Source organism: Erithacus rubecula, assembly GCF_903797595.1.
Source record: "Erithacus rubecula genome assembly, chromosome: 13".
Classification (NCBI taxonomy): domain Eukaryota; kingdom Metazoa; phylum Chordata; class Aves; order Passeriformes; family Muscicapidae; genus Erithacus; species Erithacus rubecula.
The window spans coordinates 862805-880678 of NC_136665.1; the positions used below are offsets into that span (position 1 = coordinate 862805).

General features: G+C 50.2%; 2 protein-coding genes and 1 long non-coding RNA gene across 4 annotated transcripts in view; 1 reads left to right on the plus strand and 2 right to left on the minus strand.

Annotated features, from left to right (window-relative positions):
• Positions 1-17874, plus strand: part of WNT7A (Wnt family member 7A) — a 204354-nt gene that overhangs the window by 167091 nt on the left and 19389 nt on the right. The window contains exons 2-4 of one of the 2 annotated variants that reach the window (XM_079316798.1): positions 3907-4281; positions 5134-5360; positions 15613-15884. In XM_079316798.1, coding sequence (XP_079172924.1) covers positions 4211-4281; positions 5134-5360; positions 15613-15884 — 570 coding nt within the window. In that variant the 5' untranslated portion in view covers positions 3907-4210. Of the gene's footprint in view, positions 1-3525; positions 4282-5133; positions 5361-15612; positions 15885-17874 lie in introns of those variants that run through there. The other variant, XM_079316797.1, reaches the window with a different exon arrangement.
• LOC306807311 (uncharacterized protein) overlaps positions 1-17874 on the minus strand; it is a 1031843-nt gene that overhangs the window by 70656 nt on the left and 943313 nt on the right. The gene's annotated exons all lie outside the window — the stretch shown is intronic.
• On the minus strand, positions 14579-15336 carry LOC306807680. Its single transcript, XR_013775782.1, has 2 exons — positions 15271-15336; positions 14579-14748 (listed from the first exon to the last, which is right to left on the minus strand). It is a non-coding gene; the product is annotated as an uncharacterized lncRNA (long non-coding RNA).

A 17874-nucleotide genomic window follows, 5' to 3' on the forward strand; every position in this document is an offset into this window, starting at 1 on the left:
AAAAAAAAGACAGGCAGCCTTTCTTTTACATTGTAGATGAGGATGTTTCTTGTATTTCTTTATGCTTATGAAAAACGAGCCATTAATAGCCCTGATCAGAGCCACACACTGAGCAGCGTGAGCTGTGCAAACTTCCTCACCAGCTCCATGGCTGGGAGCAGGGCAGCACTGAACCCCTGCAGCTCCTGGACCCAGGCTTCATGAGGGAGCTCCACACTCCCAAAGGATTGTATCCAGACCAATAGACTTCTCAAGCTTTTTTTATTTTTTTGATCTAATTTATTTTGAGAATACATTTTCAGTGCTGATTAGCTACTGTACTAAATCACTGCACTGTCTAACCCCAAAAAGCTGCCCTGACAAACAATTAACAATAGAAACACCATTGTGGCAACAAGTGATGGATGGCTCCAGGGTGCAGTTGGGCCCAGGCTTTGTTCAGAAGAAACTTGCTGCTGCTAAATAAAGACATGGGTAGTAAAAGGTGAGAGCAGAGAGATTGTATCTGGAATAAAACTATTTGCTCTGTTTGGGGTGTGCTTCTCACAGCACTGAGCATCTCAGGAGAGGCAGAAGAGCCCCATGGCTCTGGTCATGATCAGAAACTGCCAGGCACCAGGGAATCATGGAATGGTTTGGGTGGGAAGGGACCTTAATGACCATGTTGTTCCACCCCTGCCATGGCAGGGACACCTCCCACTGTCCCAGGCTGCTCCAGCCCCAGTGTCCAGCCTGGCCTTGGAAGCTGCCAGGGATCCAGGGGCAGCCACAACTGTTCTGAGCACCCTGTGCCAGGGCCTCACCACCCTCACAAGGAGAAATTTCCTCCCAAAATACCATCTAAAGCTGCCTTCTTCAGCTTAAGGCCACTCCCCTTTGTCCTGTCACCCCTAACCCTTGTGGAAAGTCCCCCTCCAGCCTTCCCCTTTAGGCACTGGGAGGAGAAGCAGAGCCAAACCTCCTCCTGCCATGAGCCCTGGGATTTCTCTTACATCCGTTTAAGAGCATGGTTTTGAGTTAATTTCTCCTGCCACAGGCAAGTTCCTGATTCCTACTGTTCTGTCATTAATCTCTAATTGTTGTTCTAAATTTTGTGTTAATTTACCATCTTGCCTGTAACTCATTACCCTAAAGAGAAGTAGAATCATTTATCACAATGCCTCATATTGATTTTATTATGAAGATATTAGAATCTATTTATTAGAAGTAATAACTATGAAGACACAGTATAAAATAGGAGTGGATATGCAGACCCTGTAATGGTAGGTAAGGATTAGTTACTACAGACCACTCAAAAGACATCGTGGTTGAAAGGATGATTTAAGGTCTACAGCATTAAAAAAATTATCAAAAAGCACAAGAAACTTTGCCAAACAAGCCAAACTACCTCCCCTAATCTGCACAGGAATGTTATTTTATGTATGCTTCAAATGCATCTAGGTCATAACTTTTTTAGGAATGAAGGAATGAATACTAAGAGAAAGTAATTGATTAGTCCAATGAGCTACTTTCTCGGGAAGGTTTGCCATTTTCCACTCTTTCTGAATCCCAGAACTACAGTTTGCTCATCCCTGACCTGTCCTATCCCTGTGTGCTGTGTTAAACAGCTGAGGTTGAATTACACTGATCATCACTAATTTCGGCATCAGAAATAAATTTTTAAAAAATCAAAAAGAGTGAAGCATAAACACATCTGTGGATGTATTTGCTGGAGGCGCCTGTGTTGTGTGGGCAGGGCAGCTCTCCCAAATTCCCGACCCTCTGGCTGTTGCACACCTGTCCCTGCTCATGGCACTGGGGCACAGCTCTGTCAGCCCCGTGTTCCCTGCCAGGGACAGAGGTGACTGGACACGGCCTTTCTGCCACCTCCTAATGCCATTTTACTTTGCTGGGGTTGGGGGGGGGGGGGGTCCCCACCCAAGGAGAGGCTGCTACAAGCCTTGAATTTGTTCTCATCAATACCTGCTCCCTCCATCTCAGCCTTGGTTTCTGGCCGATCCCTTGTCCCTGGTCCTGGCTGTGCTCCAGGGCTGGGAGTCTTTATTGCACTGGAGGCTGCAAAAGTCTTGGGGCAGCTGCTCCCACAGCCCCAAACGCCCTGGAGCTGCTGAGAGCTGCATGCTGCTGCCCGCCCTTCCCTCTCCAGCCTCTTTCTTCTCCCCCTTTTCCTCTCTCCCATCTCTCTCCTCTTCTTTTCCTCTCTCCTCTCCCCTTTTTCCTCTCTCTCCCTCTTTTCCGCTTTCCTCCTTCCCATTTCCCCCTTTTCTCTCTCTCTTCTCTTCCTCTTTTTCCTCTCTTCCCTCTTCCTCTCTCCCTTTTCCCTCTCCCCTTTTTCCCCTCTCCTCTTTTCCCCTCTCCCTCTCTCCTCTCCCTCTCCCCGCTGCGCTGCCCGCGTCTGCAGTTCCGGCCGTGCCCGCCAGGTGTCGCTCTGACAAAGAGGTTGCGGCGGGCTGCCCGCGGGGCTCGAGCCTCCCCCGCACCCGAACCCGAAGAGAGCCCCGAAACAGAACCCCCGAAATCCTGCGCCCCACACCCTGCAGCCCCCGAACCCTGCACCCAGCATCCCCCGCACCCCTCGCACCCTGCAGTCCTGCGCTCCCATCCCGCGCAGCCCCCGCACCCTCCGCACCCCCGCGTTTCGCTCCGTGCTCCGCCCCGGGCCGGGGCCGCGCCGCCCGCTGGCTCCGGGAGCCGTGGCAAGCACAGCCCGGCCGCACGGAGAGGCTGCGGGGCGCCAAGGTGATGGGAACCGTCTGGCCCACCGGGGAACGCGGAGCGACGGAGAGCTGGACTGGGACACCCCCTCCCTGCCCCGGGAAGTCGGCAGGGACGGACCTTGCCCAGCCCCAGGATCGGCTGCGCCCCAACGGGACCCGCGTGGGACAGTTCGGGAGAGCGCGGGGTCCGCTGCCCCGCGAGAGGTGCTCCGGCCCGGCTCCTCCGAGGGACCCTGAGGGATCCTGTCATCGTGGTTCTGTTTTCAGAAAAACATTATCAGCAGAACAATTCCCGCGCCACACCCCTGTTATCATTTAGGTAACCTCCCTGTTTGAAATATTTTAAGTGGATAATAAAATAGTCACCATATCCGTGTAAATTCCCGCAACGAGGAGCTGGATCCTCCTCCCGCCGGGCCGCCCACCCCGCCCGCGGCAGGCAGGCGGCTCCGCGGAGCCCCCGGGCGGCCGCAGCCCCCAGGCCGCCCCCAGCGTGGGCTCGGACCGCGGGCACAGACCTGAGCCCACTGCCGCGGGACCGAGCCCTGCCCTGTCACGGGAAGGAGCGGCCACAAACCCGCGGGGAGAGGTCACTGCGGCACACGGGGCTCCCTCTTACCCCCCGCACCTGCCGGTGCCGCCTCGACCCCGCGCGGGCGGGGCGGCGCTCGGGGATGCTGCGGCCGCCCGGGGCTCACCTCGGCGCGGGCACCGGGAGGCTGCGGGACAGCCCGCGACACGCGGGAGGCAGACCGGGGGGAGGAGCGTCGGGACAAACGCATAAAACCGGCCCCAGGTGCTCGGCGGCCCCGGCGAGCGGGCGGCGAACGCGGAGTCAAAGCTGCAGCCCCGCTGCCGGCGCGAAGCAGCGCGGGGTGCGGACCCCCAATGCCGCCCGGCGGGCCGGGGCCAGCCCCGGGGGCGTCCCCCCGTGACACCCCCCGGAGCCCCCGCCACGTTCCCCCGGGCCGTGCCCGCAGGAGGAGGATCGCGCTGAGCCTGCCTGCCGGCAGGTGATCCATCTGCCGCTCCTGTTCCCCTCCTGCCCACCTCCCCGCCTCGCTTCCCCCCCCCCCCCCCCCCCCCCGGCTGGACAACTCCCTTCTTTGGAGAACACGCCCAAGTAGCTGAAAAAGAGAGAAAGAGAGGAAAAAAAAAAAATAAAGGGGGGGGGGGGTGTTGTGAAGAGGAGAGAGAGCCAATTCACACTGAAGGTGGGGACGCGGCTGGCGCTCGCAGGACCCCACAGCCCGTCCGGCTCCGCAGCCCCGCGCTGCCCGGACAGCGCCCGCGGCCGGAGCGGGGCTGCAGCCCCGGCGGGGCCATGCTGAGAGGCGGCGGGGGCTCGGCGCGGAGCCGCGGGCGCTGCGGGGCGCGGCGGGGGCTGCCCCGCTCGGCCGGGCGGCCGTGACCGCCGGGGACGGAGCGGCCCGAACCCCGAGAGCGCTGGGCATCGTTTCGCGTGTTGGTCTGAGCAACGGCAAGCAAAGAATATGAACAGGAAAACAAGGCGCTGGATCTTCCACATCTTCCTGAGCCTGGGGATTGTGTATATCAAGATCGGGTAAGTAACTTTTTTTTTCTTCTTTCTTTTATAACAATCGCGCTTTCTCTCGCGCTCAGCCCAACCTGCCCAGACCTGTTACTATTTAACTCGGGAAGTCTCAAAAAAAAAAAAAAAAGTGATGATGGTGGAGATCACTATTATTTCTCAAAAGACAGGTAAAGCGCCTGCACCTCGGAGCGAGGCGGCGGCCCCGGCGATGTGCGGGGCTGCGAGGGGCTGGGCGGCGGTCCCTGCCGGGAAGGGACACCCGGCGATTCCTGGGCAGCCGGCTCCTCCCCAGCCCGGCCAGCGGGCCCGGTGCGGGGTGCCCCGGCCGCTCCCTGCCCTGTACCTGCCCGCGCCTCCCGCAGGGACATCCCTGGGCCGCTGCCGCCCGGGACACAGCGCTGCCCGGCCCGGGAGGGGCCCACGGAGGGCGGCGGCGCTCTCGATTCGCAGCATCCCCGGCCAGGTGCGCTGGGTGCGGGAGGAGGCGGCACGGCCCCGGGGCAGGGAGCGTGGGTTGTCCCCCTGCCTTCCCTCCCTCCTTCCCTCTCTCCTCTAACTGCTCGACAGGTTTGGGAAAACCCTCCCAGCCCGCTGCCTGTGCGTGGCCCGGGCAGGTAATGCCGCTGCACGCGCTGTAATTCTCCAAAGAGGAAGTTTGGTCCTGCTTTGGCAGGAGCCCACGCGCTGCTTATCTCTGCCTCGGCTTGGAGAGAGGGACGGGGAGAGGGAAGCGATGGAGAGAAGGCGAGCGCTTCCCGGGCACCTGCCAGCGCCGGAGCCGCAGCCCGGGAAAGCAGCGGGGGCTGCTGTGCCTCCGGGACCGGCCTCCCCTCAGCCACCGCCGGTGTCTTGTCGTTGCAGGGGTTTCTCCTCTGTGGTGGCCCTGGGAGCCAGCATCATCTGCAACAAGATCCCGGGGCTCGCCCCCCGGCAGCGGGCGATCTGCCAGAGCAGGCCCGACGCGATCATTGTCATCGGGGAAGGGTCCCAGATGGGCATCAACGAGTGCCAGTTCCAGTTCCGCAACGGGCGCTGGAACTGCTCGGCGCTGGGCGAGCGGACGGTCTTCGGCAAGGAGCTCAAAGTGGGTACGTGCTTTGGGCTCTGCCGCCCGCGGGGCACAGCGGGCACCGGGCAGCCTCGGGCGCTGCTGCGGGCTGGGGACCGGGCAGGACGGGCACTGTGTGTGCCCCTGGGCACTGCTGCTGGGCTGGGGGCCGGGCAGGACACGCACTGTGAGTGTCCCTGGGCGCTGCTGCTGTCGCTGTCAATGTGCTGCCTCCCGGCAGGGCACCTGCCTGTGCTGCACCTCCGTGTGTGCCAGCTCCCACCGCAGTATTTCACTGCCCTGCTCTCCAAAACGCTCCCCGTTTGTGTGCACGGGACAGCAGCCTGATTCATGTACTTAGGGAGGGGAAAAAACGGGGTTGGTTCTTGTTGAAGGCAGCCGTGAGAGCCAGAATGCTGAGCAGAGCTGGAATTGCACTTCTGGGGTGCAGGCATCCTCACAGGGATACTGGCCTGATGTTTGTGCCTGGTGGGACCCAGGCACAGCAATCAGCCTCACTGTGAGGGATTCCACCACATGAAATCATTCTCCTACAGCAGCTGTACCTCTCTGGTGCGAGGAAGGGTGGGTGTGTTCTGCTTTGAGATGTCAGGGTGCTCACAAAGGCTGTTCCAATAACTGACGGAAGATCCCACTTCCACTTTCCATGTTTTCAGTCATTGCAGCAGTAAAAAATATATCCAAATTCTGAACTAAAGCAGAATAATAAACTAAATAATAACAAGTGCAAATACCTGAAGAAATGGGGCTGAGGTTAGAACTCTCATGTCCCCATTCAGCAGAACATTGCAGTGAAATCTACTCAGTGTTTTTTTTTATTCCACAGCACTTAAAATGCAAAGACCAAGGAATGTGTTTTCCAAGTACAGGCTGATCTTTTTAGAGCCACCACTGAAAGCTTATCACTCATGGCACTGCATTCCACATCCAGAAGGATCCGTGGTTTCCAGTCTCTTCCCCTTGTAGAAGCCCCGTCAAGCAAGGCTTAGCATGGTAGAAAACATGGATGTTCCATGAGAACAGCAGCAGCACAGAGAATAGGGCCAGCAGAGCCCTGAGCAGCTATGGGGGCCCTGTAGATGGGCTAGCCCCCATAGGTGCTCAGTGCCATGGCAGGATCTGTCCCAGACCCTCATTCCTGGCATTCCTGTGAAACACAGAGGTGCAGCCTTGCCACTCTGCTCTGGAACCCCTGAGAACACTGAGCGTGTGTTTGATCACATCAGTGCACACCAATAGGTGTTCCCAAAACTTAGATATTTGAGGAAAGAACAGAAAGAGAGCACCACCGCTCGTTTTGAAAGCCATGCCTTTCAACACCTTTGATAATCAAATCTCAAGTAGAGAAGGTAAAGCCCCCTGCACAATGGGAAACATCTGAAAATGGAGCAATTATTCAGATTAGCTCATTGTTGCTGTTCCTTGAGCTGAGCTCTTCCTGTCAGCGATGCAGGCAAGTGTTGGCCACTTCTGTCAGTGAAGAGTCTATTTGGATGGCTGACAGGTTTGGGCTCATTTACTCCAAGAGTAACATTTCCTTAAACAGAAAATGTGAGAAGGATTTTTTCTTCTCCCAGAAATTAGAAAATTGTGCAGTTGTTGTGGTCTGTTGTGTAAATATGCTCTCAGTTCCTTCCCTCCCTCCGAAAATTGAATTATTTAGCTAGCGGGTTATATTTAGGTCCTTTTAAAGAAAGTCAATATCAAAGGAAGTAGACTTTGATCTGTCTTTGAGGTGATAACTCTTAATATGTTCTATCTATCCATTACAAGGCTAAGATGGATAGGGCAAATTCTTTCTTGGTTTCAGAACACAGTTAAGAGTTGAATGACATCCAAATCACAAAACTACATAAAATTCATTTAAAGAATAACAAACCCCTCAAATTTAAACAGGTTATATATGTTAATTTTAAAGTAAACTTTGGTAAAAATCACAGAGGGTTGAAATCCAGTGGTGCACAGATATTCCTGCAGTCTCAAGGATAAAACTACTCAGGCTCTCAAACCATGAAATATTTTAATGTAACAGTTCCTGCTCAGATGGTCTCCTTTTTCTTCTGCTTCTTCCCTATAGGCAGATATAGAAACTCTGAATATCTGACAGCTCATCTTTCTATGGCTATGAGGAAAAGGCATCTCTTGCTCTTTCCCAAGTATCTCTGCCAGGGTGTGCTCCAGGTTACCATCCAAACAATATTTTGCTTTGGTTAAAAAGGGTACAACCTATGTGCCATAAAGCCATAAAACAACTTTGTTGCCCATAAACAAGAGAGGGTCTGAGGGCCTTACCCTGAGTAGGAAAGAGAGATGTGTGACATGAAGAACCATAAGCCCCTATAGGAAGCGTATCAAGGTGACAGAGCACCAGGACAACCCAGGTTACCATCAGGTGAGGATAAAGTACCCTCATTGCTTTTTTAAGTAGCCTTTGACATGGTGTGTTCCACAATGCTATTACAACAGCCCTGAACACAGCAGTCCCTTCCCTGGGATTTAACAGGCACTTGCATCCTGAAGTTATTGCCTGGGGAGTGCAGGGCACCTTTGTCTTACCACTTGCAATAAAGTCAGTGAGCCACACATGAGCTCATCTCTGTGTCTCTGCAATGCTTCCTGAGCCTCTGCAGTGGAACTGCTGGGCTGCTCTGGGATGAGGAGATGACTTCAGAGTGACAGGGCTATGGCTGAGGAGATGACTTCAGAGTGACAGGGCTGTGGCTGTCCTGGCCCTGCCGAGAGGGTGCAGCCTGCTGAGGCTCACAGCAGGCTGGGAGGATGTGCCTGAATGACTCCAATGGAATAGACTTTGTGTGTGTCAGTCCACACAAATAAGTTCCTTCAGGTACCAGAGATTCTTGTGATCTATTTCCCAACCCATGGCTTTGATGGCATACCAAGCCACATCTTCAAATCTAGGTTTCTTTCCTTTTATCCTTGCTGGGAAATCTATTTTATGAATGTTAGGCAAATATACTGCAATTGTTTAAATTCTCTTATTGCCACTCAGGGTGATTCTCCTCCTGGCCCTGCTGTTGTGTAGCTGAGAGATCATGGAACTCCTTTAAAATGGCAACAGGGATATTAACCTTATTGAAACACCTGGAATTCTCTAGAAGGAAAGCATCAAACAATATTTTCCTGTTCTAACCTGTAGCGTGTATTTTTAAAAATTCGCATATAATCCATCTTCCAGTGATAGTTATTTGTAGAGTTTATTTGTAGAGGTATAGTAAATGACTACTTAAATTAATCCTAGAGCATATTTGTGCTCACAGGCTTGAGTTTCCCAGTCACAGTGAGCTTCCAACCAGTGCCCAGCACTCTCTCCTGTTCCTGGGTCATTTTATCTGCTTTGCCCTTCCAAAGAGAGGTTCTCCCTCCTGACCCGCTGTGGATGTCTCAGGGTGCCAGCAGTGCCAGGGGCACGAAGAGAAGAGACCAAGTGCCATCAGTTTGTTCTGCTCCAGTCACAGAGGGAACAGCAGAGGAGCAGTGCAGATCCACACAGGGACGTTTTTTCCAGACCATTCCAGAGACACCTTATTAATAATGTAGAGTCATAGAGAGAATTTTTAAAATAACCGTGGAGATGATGCAACGCTGCAATTACGGACACACTTAAACCCAAATATATTTGCCATGGTGGTCAGCAGTTCTGTTCCTGAGGACAGCCACAATCAAAACCAACGTTTTTAAAGCAGGATAGGCTAAACCCCTCCTGCCCATCTTTCTTCAGGTGAAATGGGGTTCAGTTCTGCTGTTGTCTCAAAGGACACATGCCTACATTTCATGGGATATGGAGGACAGCACCACACTGGCATTATAAGGGAAAAAAAACCCCATCTCCTTTTGCCACAAGTGAGCAGCACTGGCACTGTTAAACAGGAAAGTGAGTGGTACAAACTGTTTGACTGCCCTGCCACAGAGGGACACAGCAAAGTGGAGACTCCTTAGGACAGATCTGAGAGAAGAGAGGCATAAGAGCCCTGCAGAGGCTGCAAGGACCCTGCAAGAGGGAGGATGGAGGTGTGAGTGGTGCTCTGCAAGGAACATTACAGCAAGACATTTCAGCCAGGTCTTCATCCTGGCCTTACTAAACTGCAGCAGTTCTTTGCTGTCTTCTACCATGGAAGCTGCTTCAGTGTAATCATAGTGATGCTTCACTCACCTGCCATTACCCTTGGGAATAAGGGAAGCTGAAATCAAAAGAATCCCCATGGACAGACTGATCCCAAAGCTGATGTGCCAGCAGGGCAGCTCAGACCCTCTGCACGCTGTGCCACATGCCTTTGGCTCAGGGACCATCTCAGAGTGCCCTGAGGCACACACTTATCAAGGAGAGCCTGTTGGCTTTCCTTTATCCACTGCACTGCTGCTCTACACTGGACTGAATTTAGCAGTGATTTGTTTTCCAGATATTAAAATTGACTTTTGTTCTATGGCTTCAAACCACGTAAGGAAAGAGGGACATACCCACTGGTGGCTATTGAAACAAATGGCAACTATTCTCCAAGGCAAACCCTTCACTAACCTGTTCAGTAGATGTCAGGAATAGCTCTCCTGCTGGTATGAAAAAGAGAAGAAGATCTAGGACATTTTCCTCTCTGGCTGGATAGATAGCAGGAAAGTCATGAGTAAATCTTCATATTGTGACTGTGTTGTAGACAAACACTTGTGAAAACATCCCAGCACAGGTGTGCTGAAGAACAGCTTTAATCTTCAATCATTCAGGGAGCAGTTTGATTTTAAATGCTGCTGTAGTCTCTCATGTCAGGTTTTAAAGTCTGTTTGAATTACAGAGTAACAGACCAAATGAGCAACCACTGGTAGAATCCCAGAATCTTCTGAGCTGGAAGGGACCCTCAGGGATGATGGAGTCCAACCCTGTCCCTGCACAGACAGCCCAGCAGTCTCACCCCATGCATCTCTGAGAGCTCTGGCAGGAAAATCCCTCTTGTTTTTATATTGCATGGAAGATTACCTTCACAGTGCTGCTCTGTTTGGTTGGTCAATGTTTAGAGGAAAGTTTGATAAATACTCTGTTTGCTGAACCACTGCTATTATGATCCCCCCAAGATGCACAGGAAAAAAAAAAAAAAGCCATTAACAGGAGTCTTGCTTTCTAGTCAGGTGATGTCAGAGTCTGAATTTCTGTGTTTAGATTTCTAGCCCTTACAACCAGTTCTTACTGTCAGTACCTTGCAGGAGAACAGTTATCTGCAGGCAAAACAGAGGCCAGACTGAAATATGGCCTGATCATCCAAAGCTGCTTTATGCCAAAAAGTCAATCTTTCCCAGCAGGGACTGTCACTACAAGATAAAACATTGCCCCAAGGTCATTGCAGTTGGAATTCCCATCACAAGGTTTTCATGCCTGCTTCAGTTGTGTCTTGTGAGTACTTGTTCCAGAGGAACAGAAAGATTGCATCTGATTGGGAAGGTGGGAGATCTCCTGTTGTAGGGGCAGTGCAGGCTGCCCAGCAGGGCAGGGCATGGGGGCTCAGAGCCCTCTGAAAAGGGGACACTTCTCTGAACTCCAAAATAATGACTCTGATTTTTGCAGTGCACGTGCCTTGAGTAGTAACTTCCTAAATTTAAAGAGAGTATTTTCAGAAATAATTGCTGTAGCTGAAGTGTTTCCTCTGCAAGAGTTTCATGTGTTGGTGAAAGGAACTTTAGTTTGTGAAAGTGAGCAGGGACTAAATCCCCAGGTCTTTGATGCCTCTTAAAGCCACTCTGTATTTTGTTTATTTGTACTAATCTCTGTTTTATAGGGAACCACCCTTATAATTTAAACTGAGTAAAATATTTTAAGGCAACAACCCCCCAAACTTTGAAGAGAAGGGGAGGAAAAAAATAGGAAGGTGATTCAATGATTTTTTTCAAACCTTTCTTACCTTTCTTATTGTATTATTTTTATTACTCACACTAGGTTAAAGAAAGTTGAAAATAAAGAATCCTGCTGGATTCATACATAGTCTATCAAAGAAGGAGGAGGCAAAGCCCAGAGCAGGCAGGGGATGGGTTTTGCTCTAGATTTTTCCAGGCTGTGAGTTATGGCCTCTATAGAGAGATGAGGAGTAATGTTTGCTGTGGCACATAATTGGCAAGGTACACTGTGTTTTCCATCTTTATATTTTCCCAATCATATTTCAGCTCATGTCATTGCAGATAACTCCCCCTCTGACCCTTTGGCTTTAAATAGCAGAAAATACAACCCATGTTTTCCAGTGAGATAAACAGAAATTTGTCTCTCTTTTATTTCACAGCTTAGTCAATTTATGAGGGGGACTGATAGGGCGGGACAGGCTGTTTAGAAACACCCTTAGATCCCAAACTGCTCAGCACCTACTGACTTCCTGCAAATAAATCCACTCTGCATTTTGCAGGCTTAGGCTTTGTTTCCCAAGCAACATCAAGGTATTGCACTTCTTTTAAAAAATAAGTTTCCATTTCTAATCTGTGCAAATGAATGTTTTACAAAGTTTTCAAATTATGGATTGAATTTAAACCCAAATGAAGTTAGCTAGATTAAAACCAGAATGCAGACCAGTCTGTGCAGCTGATAGACAGGCTGGTCAACCCAAACCCAGTCTAGCAAACATTCACATCCAAAATCAGAGGCATGCAGAGAGTGTTTGCAGAATTAAGGCTCCAAGGTGTCCATGGGCTGTGTATAATCGTGCTCAGTGGTAGGAGAGCAGCTGCCCTGGTCATACCTGTGTCTGCACCCCCTGTGACATCTGGCACCCCAGGGTGGTGGCTGAGTATGCAGAGCTCAGAGACAAAGGTACAGCCAGCCTGGGAAGGTTCCTTTCCCAGTGCAGGCTCTGCAAACAGGACTCCAGTGTCAGCAGATGGAGCTGCAGAAATTTTGGAAGCCATCAGCTCCAAGCTCTCTGCCACCAGAGCAAACAGAGCTGCAATGTGCTGCACACCTCACTGAAGGGCAGAAAAACACAGGATAAGCAGGAGGATGTTTCTGTCCAATGCTTGGAGAGAAGCCCCCGTGGTCACACGGCACTGAGGCAGTGGCTGGGGAGAGCCCCAGGTGTACCCAGGTGAGGATGAGGGAGCAGAGCCATGGCTGGAACCCTTCAGGTCGTGGCCATGTGAATGGCCAGAGCAACCTCTGACCCTGTCGGGTCCTTCTTGGGAGGTTCCAGTGCCTGGAGTTGAGCTCTGGAGTGTTTACCATGGTTTGTCTGAGATAAGCAGAAGAATGTGTGATTTGGGAACTGAAATGAGGGTTTGTAATTCTTGTACACGTCCAGGGCAGGTTGGACAGGGCTTGGAGCACCCTGGAGTGGTGGAAATGTCCCTACCCATGGCACGGGTGGAATGAGAGGAGCTTTAAGGTCTCTTCCAACCCAACCCATTTGGGATTCCATGATTCTGTGACAGGTGACTCTCCACCTTCATCTAACTTCTGTGGGAGCAGCTGCCTGGCCATACCTTGGTACAGGCATGTTTCCCCCTCCTGGAGTTTTAACTCTCTGCTGAAATCCAAGGTAGATTAGTAGAATTTCTACTTAAAAGTGGCAGGAACACCCCCCTGTTTGGGCACAAACCCCTGGAACCTCAAACACTGTTGCAGAAGAAATTCAGGCTGGTCTGAGCTTCCCTCCCATGCTGGCATTTCTGTGAGCCAGGCCAGGGTAATGAGACTTTAAAAAGTCAATCATTTATGAAAAACAGGAACAGTTGGATGCAGACGTGACAAACCCACATCACTTTATCACCACTGCACAAGTGCCAAGGCACTTCCTACCTGAGTCAATTCTTCTAGGCTCTTGCTTTGTTTACCTTGTAATCTCCAAAATTTGGGTTTTTAAAAGCTGCTAAGATTTTCTCTCAAATAAGACAAATTTATAAAATAATTTATGTAATGTAATTCATGATCAAACTCAACACTGGCTTCTGGCTGTGCTTGTACTAATTAATTTTGTATTTTCTGCATTGCATTCTTATCCCCTCTAAAAAGCAAAAGAGCTGTTCAGCCTCTACAATTCTGAGTATGTCAGGTTCAAGTGATCTCCCAGTGGTTTGTGTTCTAGATCTTGAAAATAACTTGTGCTCCACAAAAATAATCAGATCAAAATCAAAAGTAAAAAGGAACCACATGTAAATTCAATTCAATAATATTTCTTTGACAGTGTCCCATTTACTGCTTCATGGAACAGAAACCTGGTGTTTCATTGGTGCCCTCTGAGAGATAAAGTGGGACTTCTTATTGTACACTGTTTATCAGTGCCTTTTTCATAGTGAGGATGTTCATGAGTGTATACTGGAGGAGGAGCTCAACTCCAAATACACCTAAACCCTGGGATTTCTCTTCCACACTCAGATTTTTATAAAAAGCCAAGAGTTCTAGAAAGCTCCATCTGCAATTTCCACAGTCAAAATGAATAATTTTATGATTTTTTTTTTAAAGTAAGGAGAAACAAGGAATCCTTTGAGGAAGTCTGATGATTGCCTGTAAGTTCCATAATAAATGCAGCATGTAGCAGTGTTAGGGAATACTGCCTTTGCTAATAGAGGGCATGAAGTTGACTATTAACAGATTGTGATAATGTCATTGTGTTTTCCATTTTACTTCCTCAACATAAGGAAGTGAACATTTATCATTCAAAGTGACAAGTAGAGAAATCCAGATCATGGAAAGGGATGCAGCCAAGGCTGAAGTGTTGTAAGGTTTCTTTCCCAAGTGATGATTTTTGGTGAAATGCAATGAACAGCAGAAATGGGCTTGTTCCATGAGTAACAAAGTCTTGCCAGAGCTGAGGTCTGCCAGGACTCAACTGAGGGCACTTGGAGAAGGGAAGAGGATCTTCCCATCTGCACTCCCCTAATTAAGAGCCTGATTCTATTGAACAAGGGTGCATTTTGTCATTGGAGAAATAAGAGTAGGGCAACTTCTTGGTTTGGGAAATCCAAATAAAAAAAAAGGCTGTTTAATATACATGGGCAACCTCTGCAAACCTCTTCAGGCTGAACTGGCCTCAAAAGTCTCACAGAGCCCATAGTGGCCACGTGTGGAAAATACACACAGCAGAATGCAACAAAACTTAAAAAAAAAGAAATTAAATCTTAAAGTGAGAAACCCCCTTCAAGAAACAGAAACCTGTCATTAATGGCCGTATTGCAGAAAGTAATATTGGCCTGATGTCTTTCTCACAGCTCTCCAGTGAGGGTCTTACTTCATCTTGCTCTTGTCACAGTGCCTACAACAGGTCAATATATTTTCTTCATTTTATGAGAATTTTTGAAATTAAACCCAAGACTTATTTCATTGAGTCAGCAGAGATGTCAATGTTGAAAACTTTTTGACACCTACAATGTGAAAAAAATGTCCCATCGAGTTAAAATATTTTCAGAACAAGAGTCCAACAGAAGCGGTCATCCTGTAAAAAAAATATTTAGTGTGGAATTAATTTTTTAAATAAAATCCTATTTCTGAGTCGAATTTTTAAAAGGTTGAATAAGAATATTTTAACAATTTAACAAAATTAATAACAATTATTACAATTATTATTACAATAACAAATTTAAAAATTTAACAAAATTTAACAAATTAACAACCCCCAAGCCAAATTATTTTGTTTCAGTTTCTTTTTTTATTTTTGACCTCCAACATTTGCCACCCCACCCTTTTGCTTTAAGTTTAGTTTGCCTACATCTAATAGCATCTGGAAATACAGAGATGAAGCTGCCTTGATGCCTTGGAGTGGCTTTCTAGAAAAGACACCAGAGAAGGTTAAGGGAATAAAGTGGGGATTTATTGAAGGCACAACTTGGGCAGTCAAAGCCTCGCAAGGGCTGCACCCAAGGTGGACAACACTCCATTTATGTATCAGGGGTTAATCCTCCAATTACAGCTGCAGGTAATGACGCCATTTACCCCCAGTTTGCTGCCCCCAACTTACTTTTATTTGTACATTTTGGGGCCTGAGGCTGTCAGGTGTCCTTGAGTTCCAGGCCTAGAGGGATTGTCTGACCAAAACGCGCCGACAGTAACACTCCATATGGAGCTTAGAGTTATGCACTATTGCAGTACAGGATTTGAAACAGAGAAAAGCTAAAACCCTTTTCACCAGCCTAAACAGCAGTGTCCACGGAGAGCCATTGCTTTATGGAGCAGCTGGATGTTGGAAACGGCAGAGCGCCGTTCACGGTGCGGATCTCCCGGTGCCGGGGGCGGCCGGCGCTGATTGCCCGTGCCCGTGCCCGTGCCCTGCCCGCTGCTCACGGCTCGTTCTGCCCCGCAGGGAGCAGGGAGGCCGCCTTCACCTACGCCATCATCGCGGCCGGCGTGGCCCACGCCATCACGGCGGCCTGCACGCAGGGCAACCTCAGCGACTGCGGCTGCGACAAGGAGAAGCAGGGCCAGTACCACAAGGAGGAGGGCTGGAAATGGGGCGGCTGCTCCGCCGACATCCGCTACGGCATCGGCTTCGCCAAGGTCTTCGTGGACGCCCGGGAGATCAAGCAGAACGCCAGGACGCTCATGAACCTGCACAACAACGAGGCTGGGCGCAAGGTGAGTGCGTGGCCGTGCTGTGCCCTGCCCGTCCCGGGCTGTGGTGCCCGCAGAGCGGCAGAACCGCGGGGCTGCCATTGCTCACAGCAGACAACAGGCACCTCTGCAGGTTGTTGGACTTCTGCTTGTCAAGCATTTGTCTAAATGTTACTCTTTGCAGCTGTGAAAAAGGGAAAAAAAAAATCAAACAAACGTTTTATCTGTGAAGTCAGCCGGTACTTCTGGTAAAAAGCTGCCTGCTACTGTGTGGGTGAGCGGGAGTCTGGTCAGGTTCAGACACGAACGTCTCACTCGGTTGAAAAGGGATCATTTTCAACCCCACCGCTCGAACCTCGCTCCTTGTGCGAGAGCCGCCCCTGCAAGGAGGGAAAGGCTTCGGCAGCAGGACCCACCCCATGACCACCCTGTGACACAGATCTGGGGTCAGCACAGCAGCATTCCCAGCCATCCCATCCTATGGCCCTGAGAGCAGCTGCTGCAGAGGCAGCACCGGGCAAGGCAGGACTCCAGCAGCTCCCACACACGGGTCTGCGGGGATCCCGGCACCGAACTGTGCCCTGGCCGTGTTCCCGAGCTCCAGTGGGCGCTGAGGCAGGCACAGGCTCAGCCTGGCTGAGCTGTGCTGCCCAGATCCCTGCAGGCAGGGTCAGGCATTCCCAGGCATTCCCAGGCATTGCCCGTGGGGCTGTGGCTCCAGTTCCAGGGCTGGAATAGCCAGGGGTGTCTGTGTGCTCCCCACACCCTGCACAGGAGTTCTGCTGACCCCATCTCCCAGGGATGTCAATCCCTGCTTCCTCAGCTCTCCTTTTACCTCCTCCTGTGCAATAGTCCTGATTGCAGCATCATGTGAGTGTGACTTAGAGGCAAATGGGAGAAGGAAGTTGGGAGCAGCAGTTAATTTGTGGATGCTATTTTTGTTGTGGTAATTACCTGTAGGCTCTGAGACATCTCCAGTTATGCTGAAGCCAGGCAGATTGTATTGAAGAAAAGCCATTTCCACCCCAAACAAAAGCCTAACCCTTCTTTAATTTAATGCTACTGTAGGAGTTTTATAGGTGAGATTCTGGGTTTTACTCTGTGTAGTATCCCAAATGCCTGTATCTGGCTCTGTGGTGCGAAAACTTGTATTTCAACACTAGCAAAATGAGCCCTGAATTGTGAGAATAACTCAAGGATTGAGCATCAGTATTTGCTAAACAAATGATTCAGAGATCTTTGTTACTTAGCTTCTGGTAGCATGAAGGCACATCCTGAAAAGCTTGGTAGAACACCGGTGACCACAGTCTGCTCTGCTGTACCCAGGGAAACAAAAACTAGCAGAGGAGTTTCACCTTCGTGGCAAAGCTACTTCCTTGAAAGGTCTGCTTGTATTTGATGGGTCCTGGCAGTAAAAGATTCCCAGGAAATGACACACCAGCCTACACCAGACAGCAAACATGGCTGGAACTGCCTACTGGCCAGACATTTTTCCCCAAAGTGAAGCTCAAAAATACAGACAAATAGAAAAGTTGCATTTTTTGCTTCGGTTGTCCCCCAGCTGTGGACCCTGGGTGGAGGAGGGCCATTGGTGCTGGAGGTGGCTGTGGGAAGGCTGGCTCCAGGAGCCTCCCCAGTCTTCCCGTGAGGCTCCTTGTGTTTCTCACCTTTCTGTGCACATTTTGCTGTCCTGGAAGCTCGTGCCTGGAAGGTTCAGCTCTCCACATTGTTATCTGGGAGAGCAGCGGTTTGTGCTATCTCTGGCCATCTGCCATTTCTCCAGCAGGCTCAGGAACTGCTCTGATCTAGAGATATCTCTGCACTTCTTCCTGCATCCCTCACAGAGCAAAATTACCCATCTTTGTTCAAACAAATCTCTGCTTGAAAGCTTCAGGGGAGAGAAAGAGTAACAGGACTGAGGAGAGTCTTGTTGCTCCACTGCCCTGTAGAGAATGAATAAATGATGTTTTTGCTAGAGAGATTTCTTTCAGGCTTTGCTCCTGTGTGAAAGATC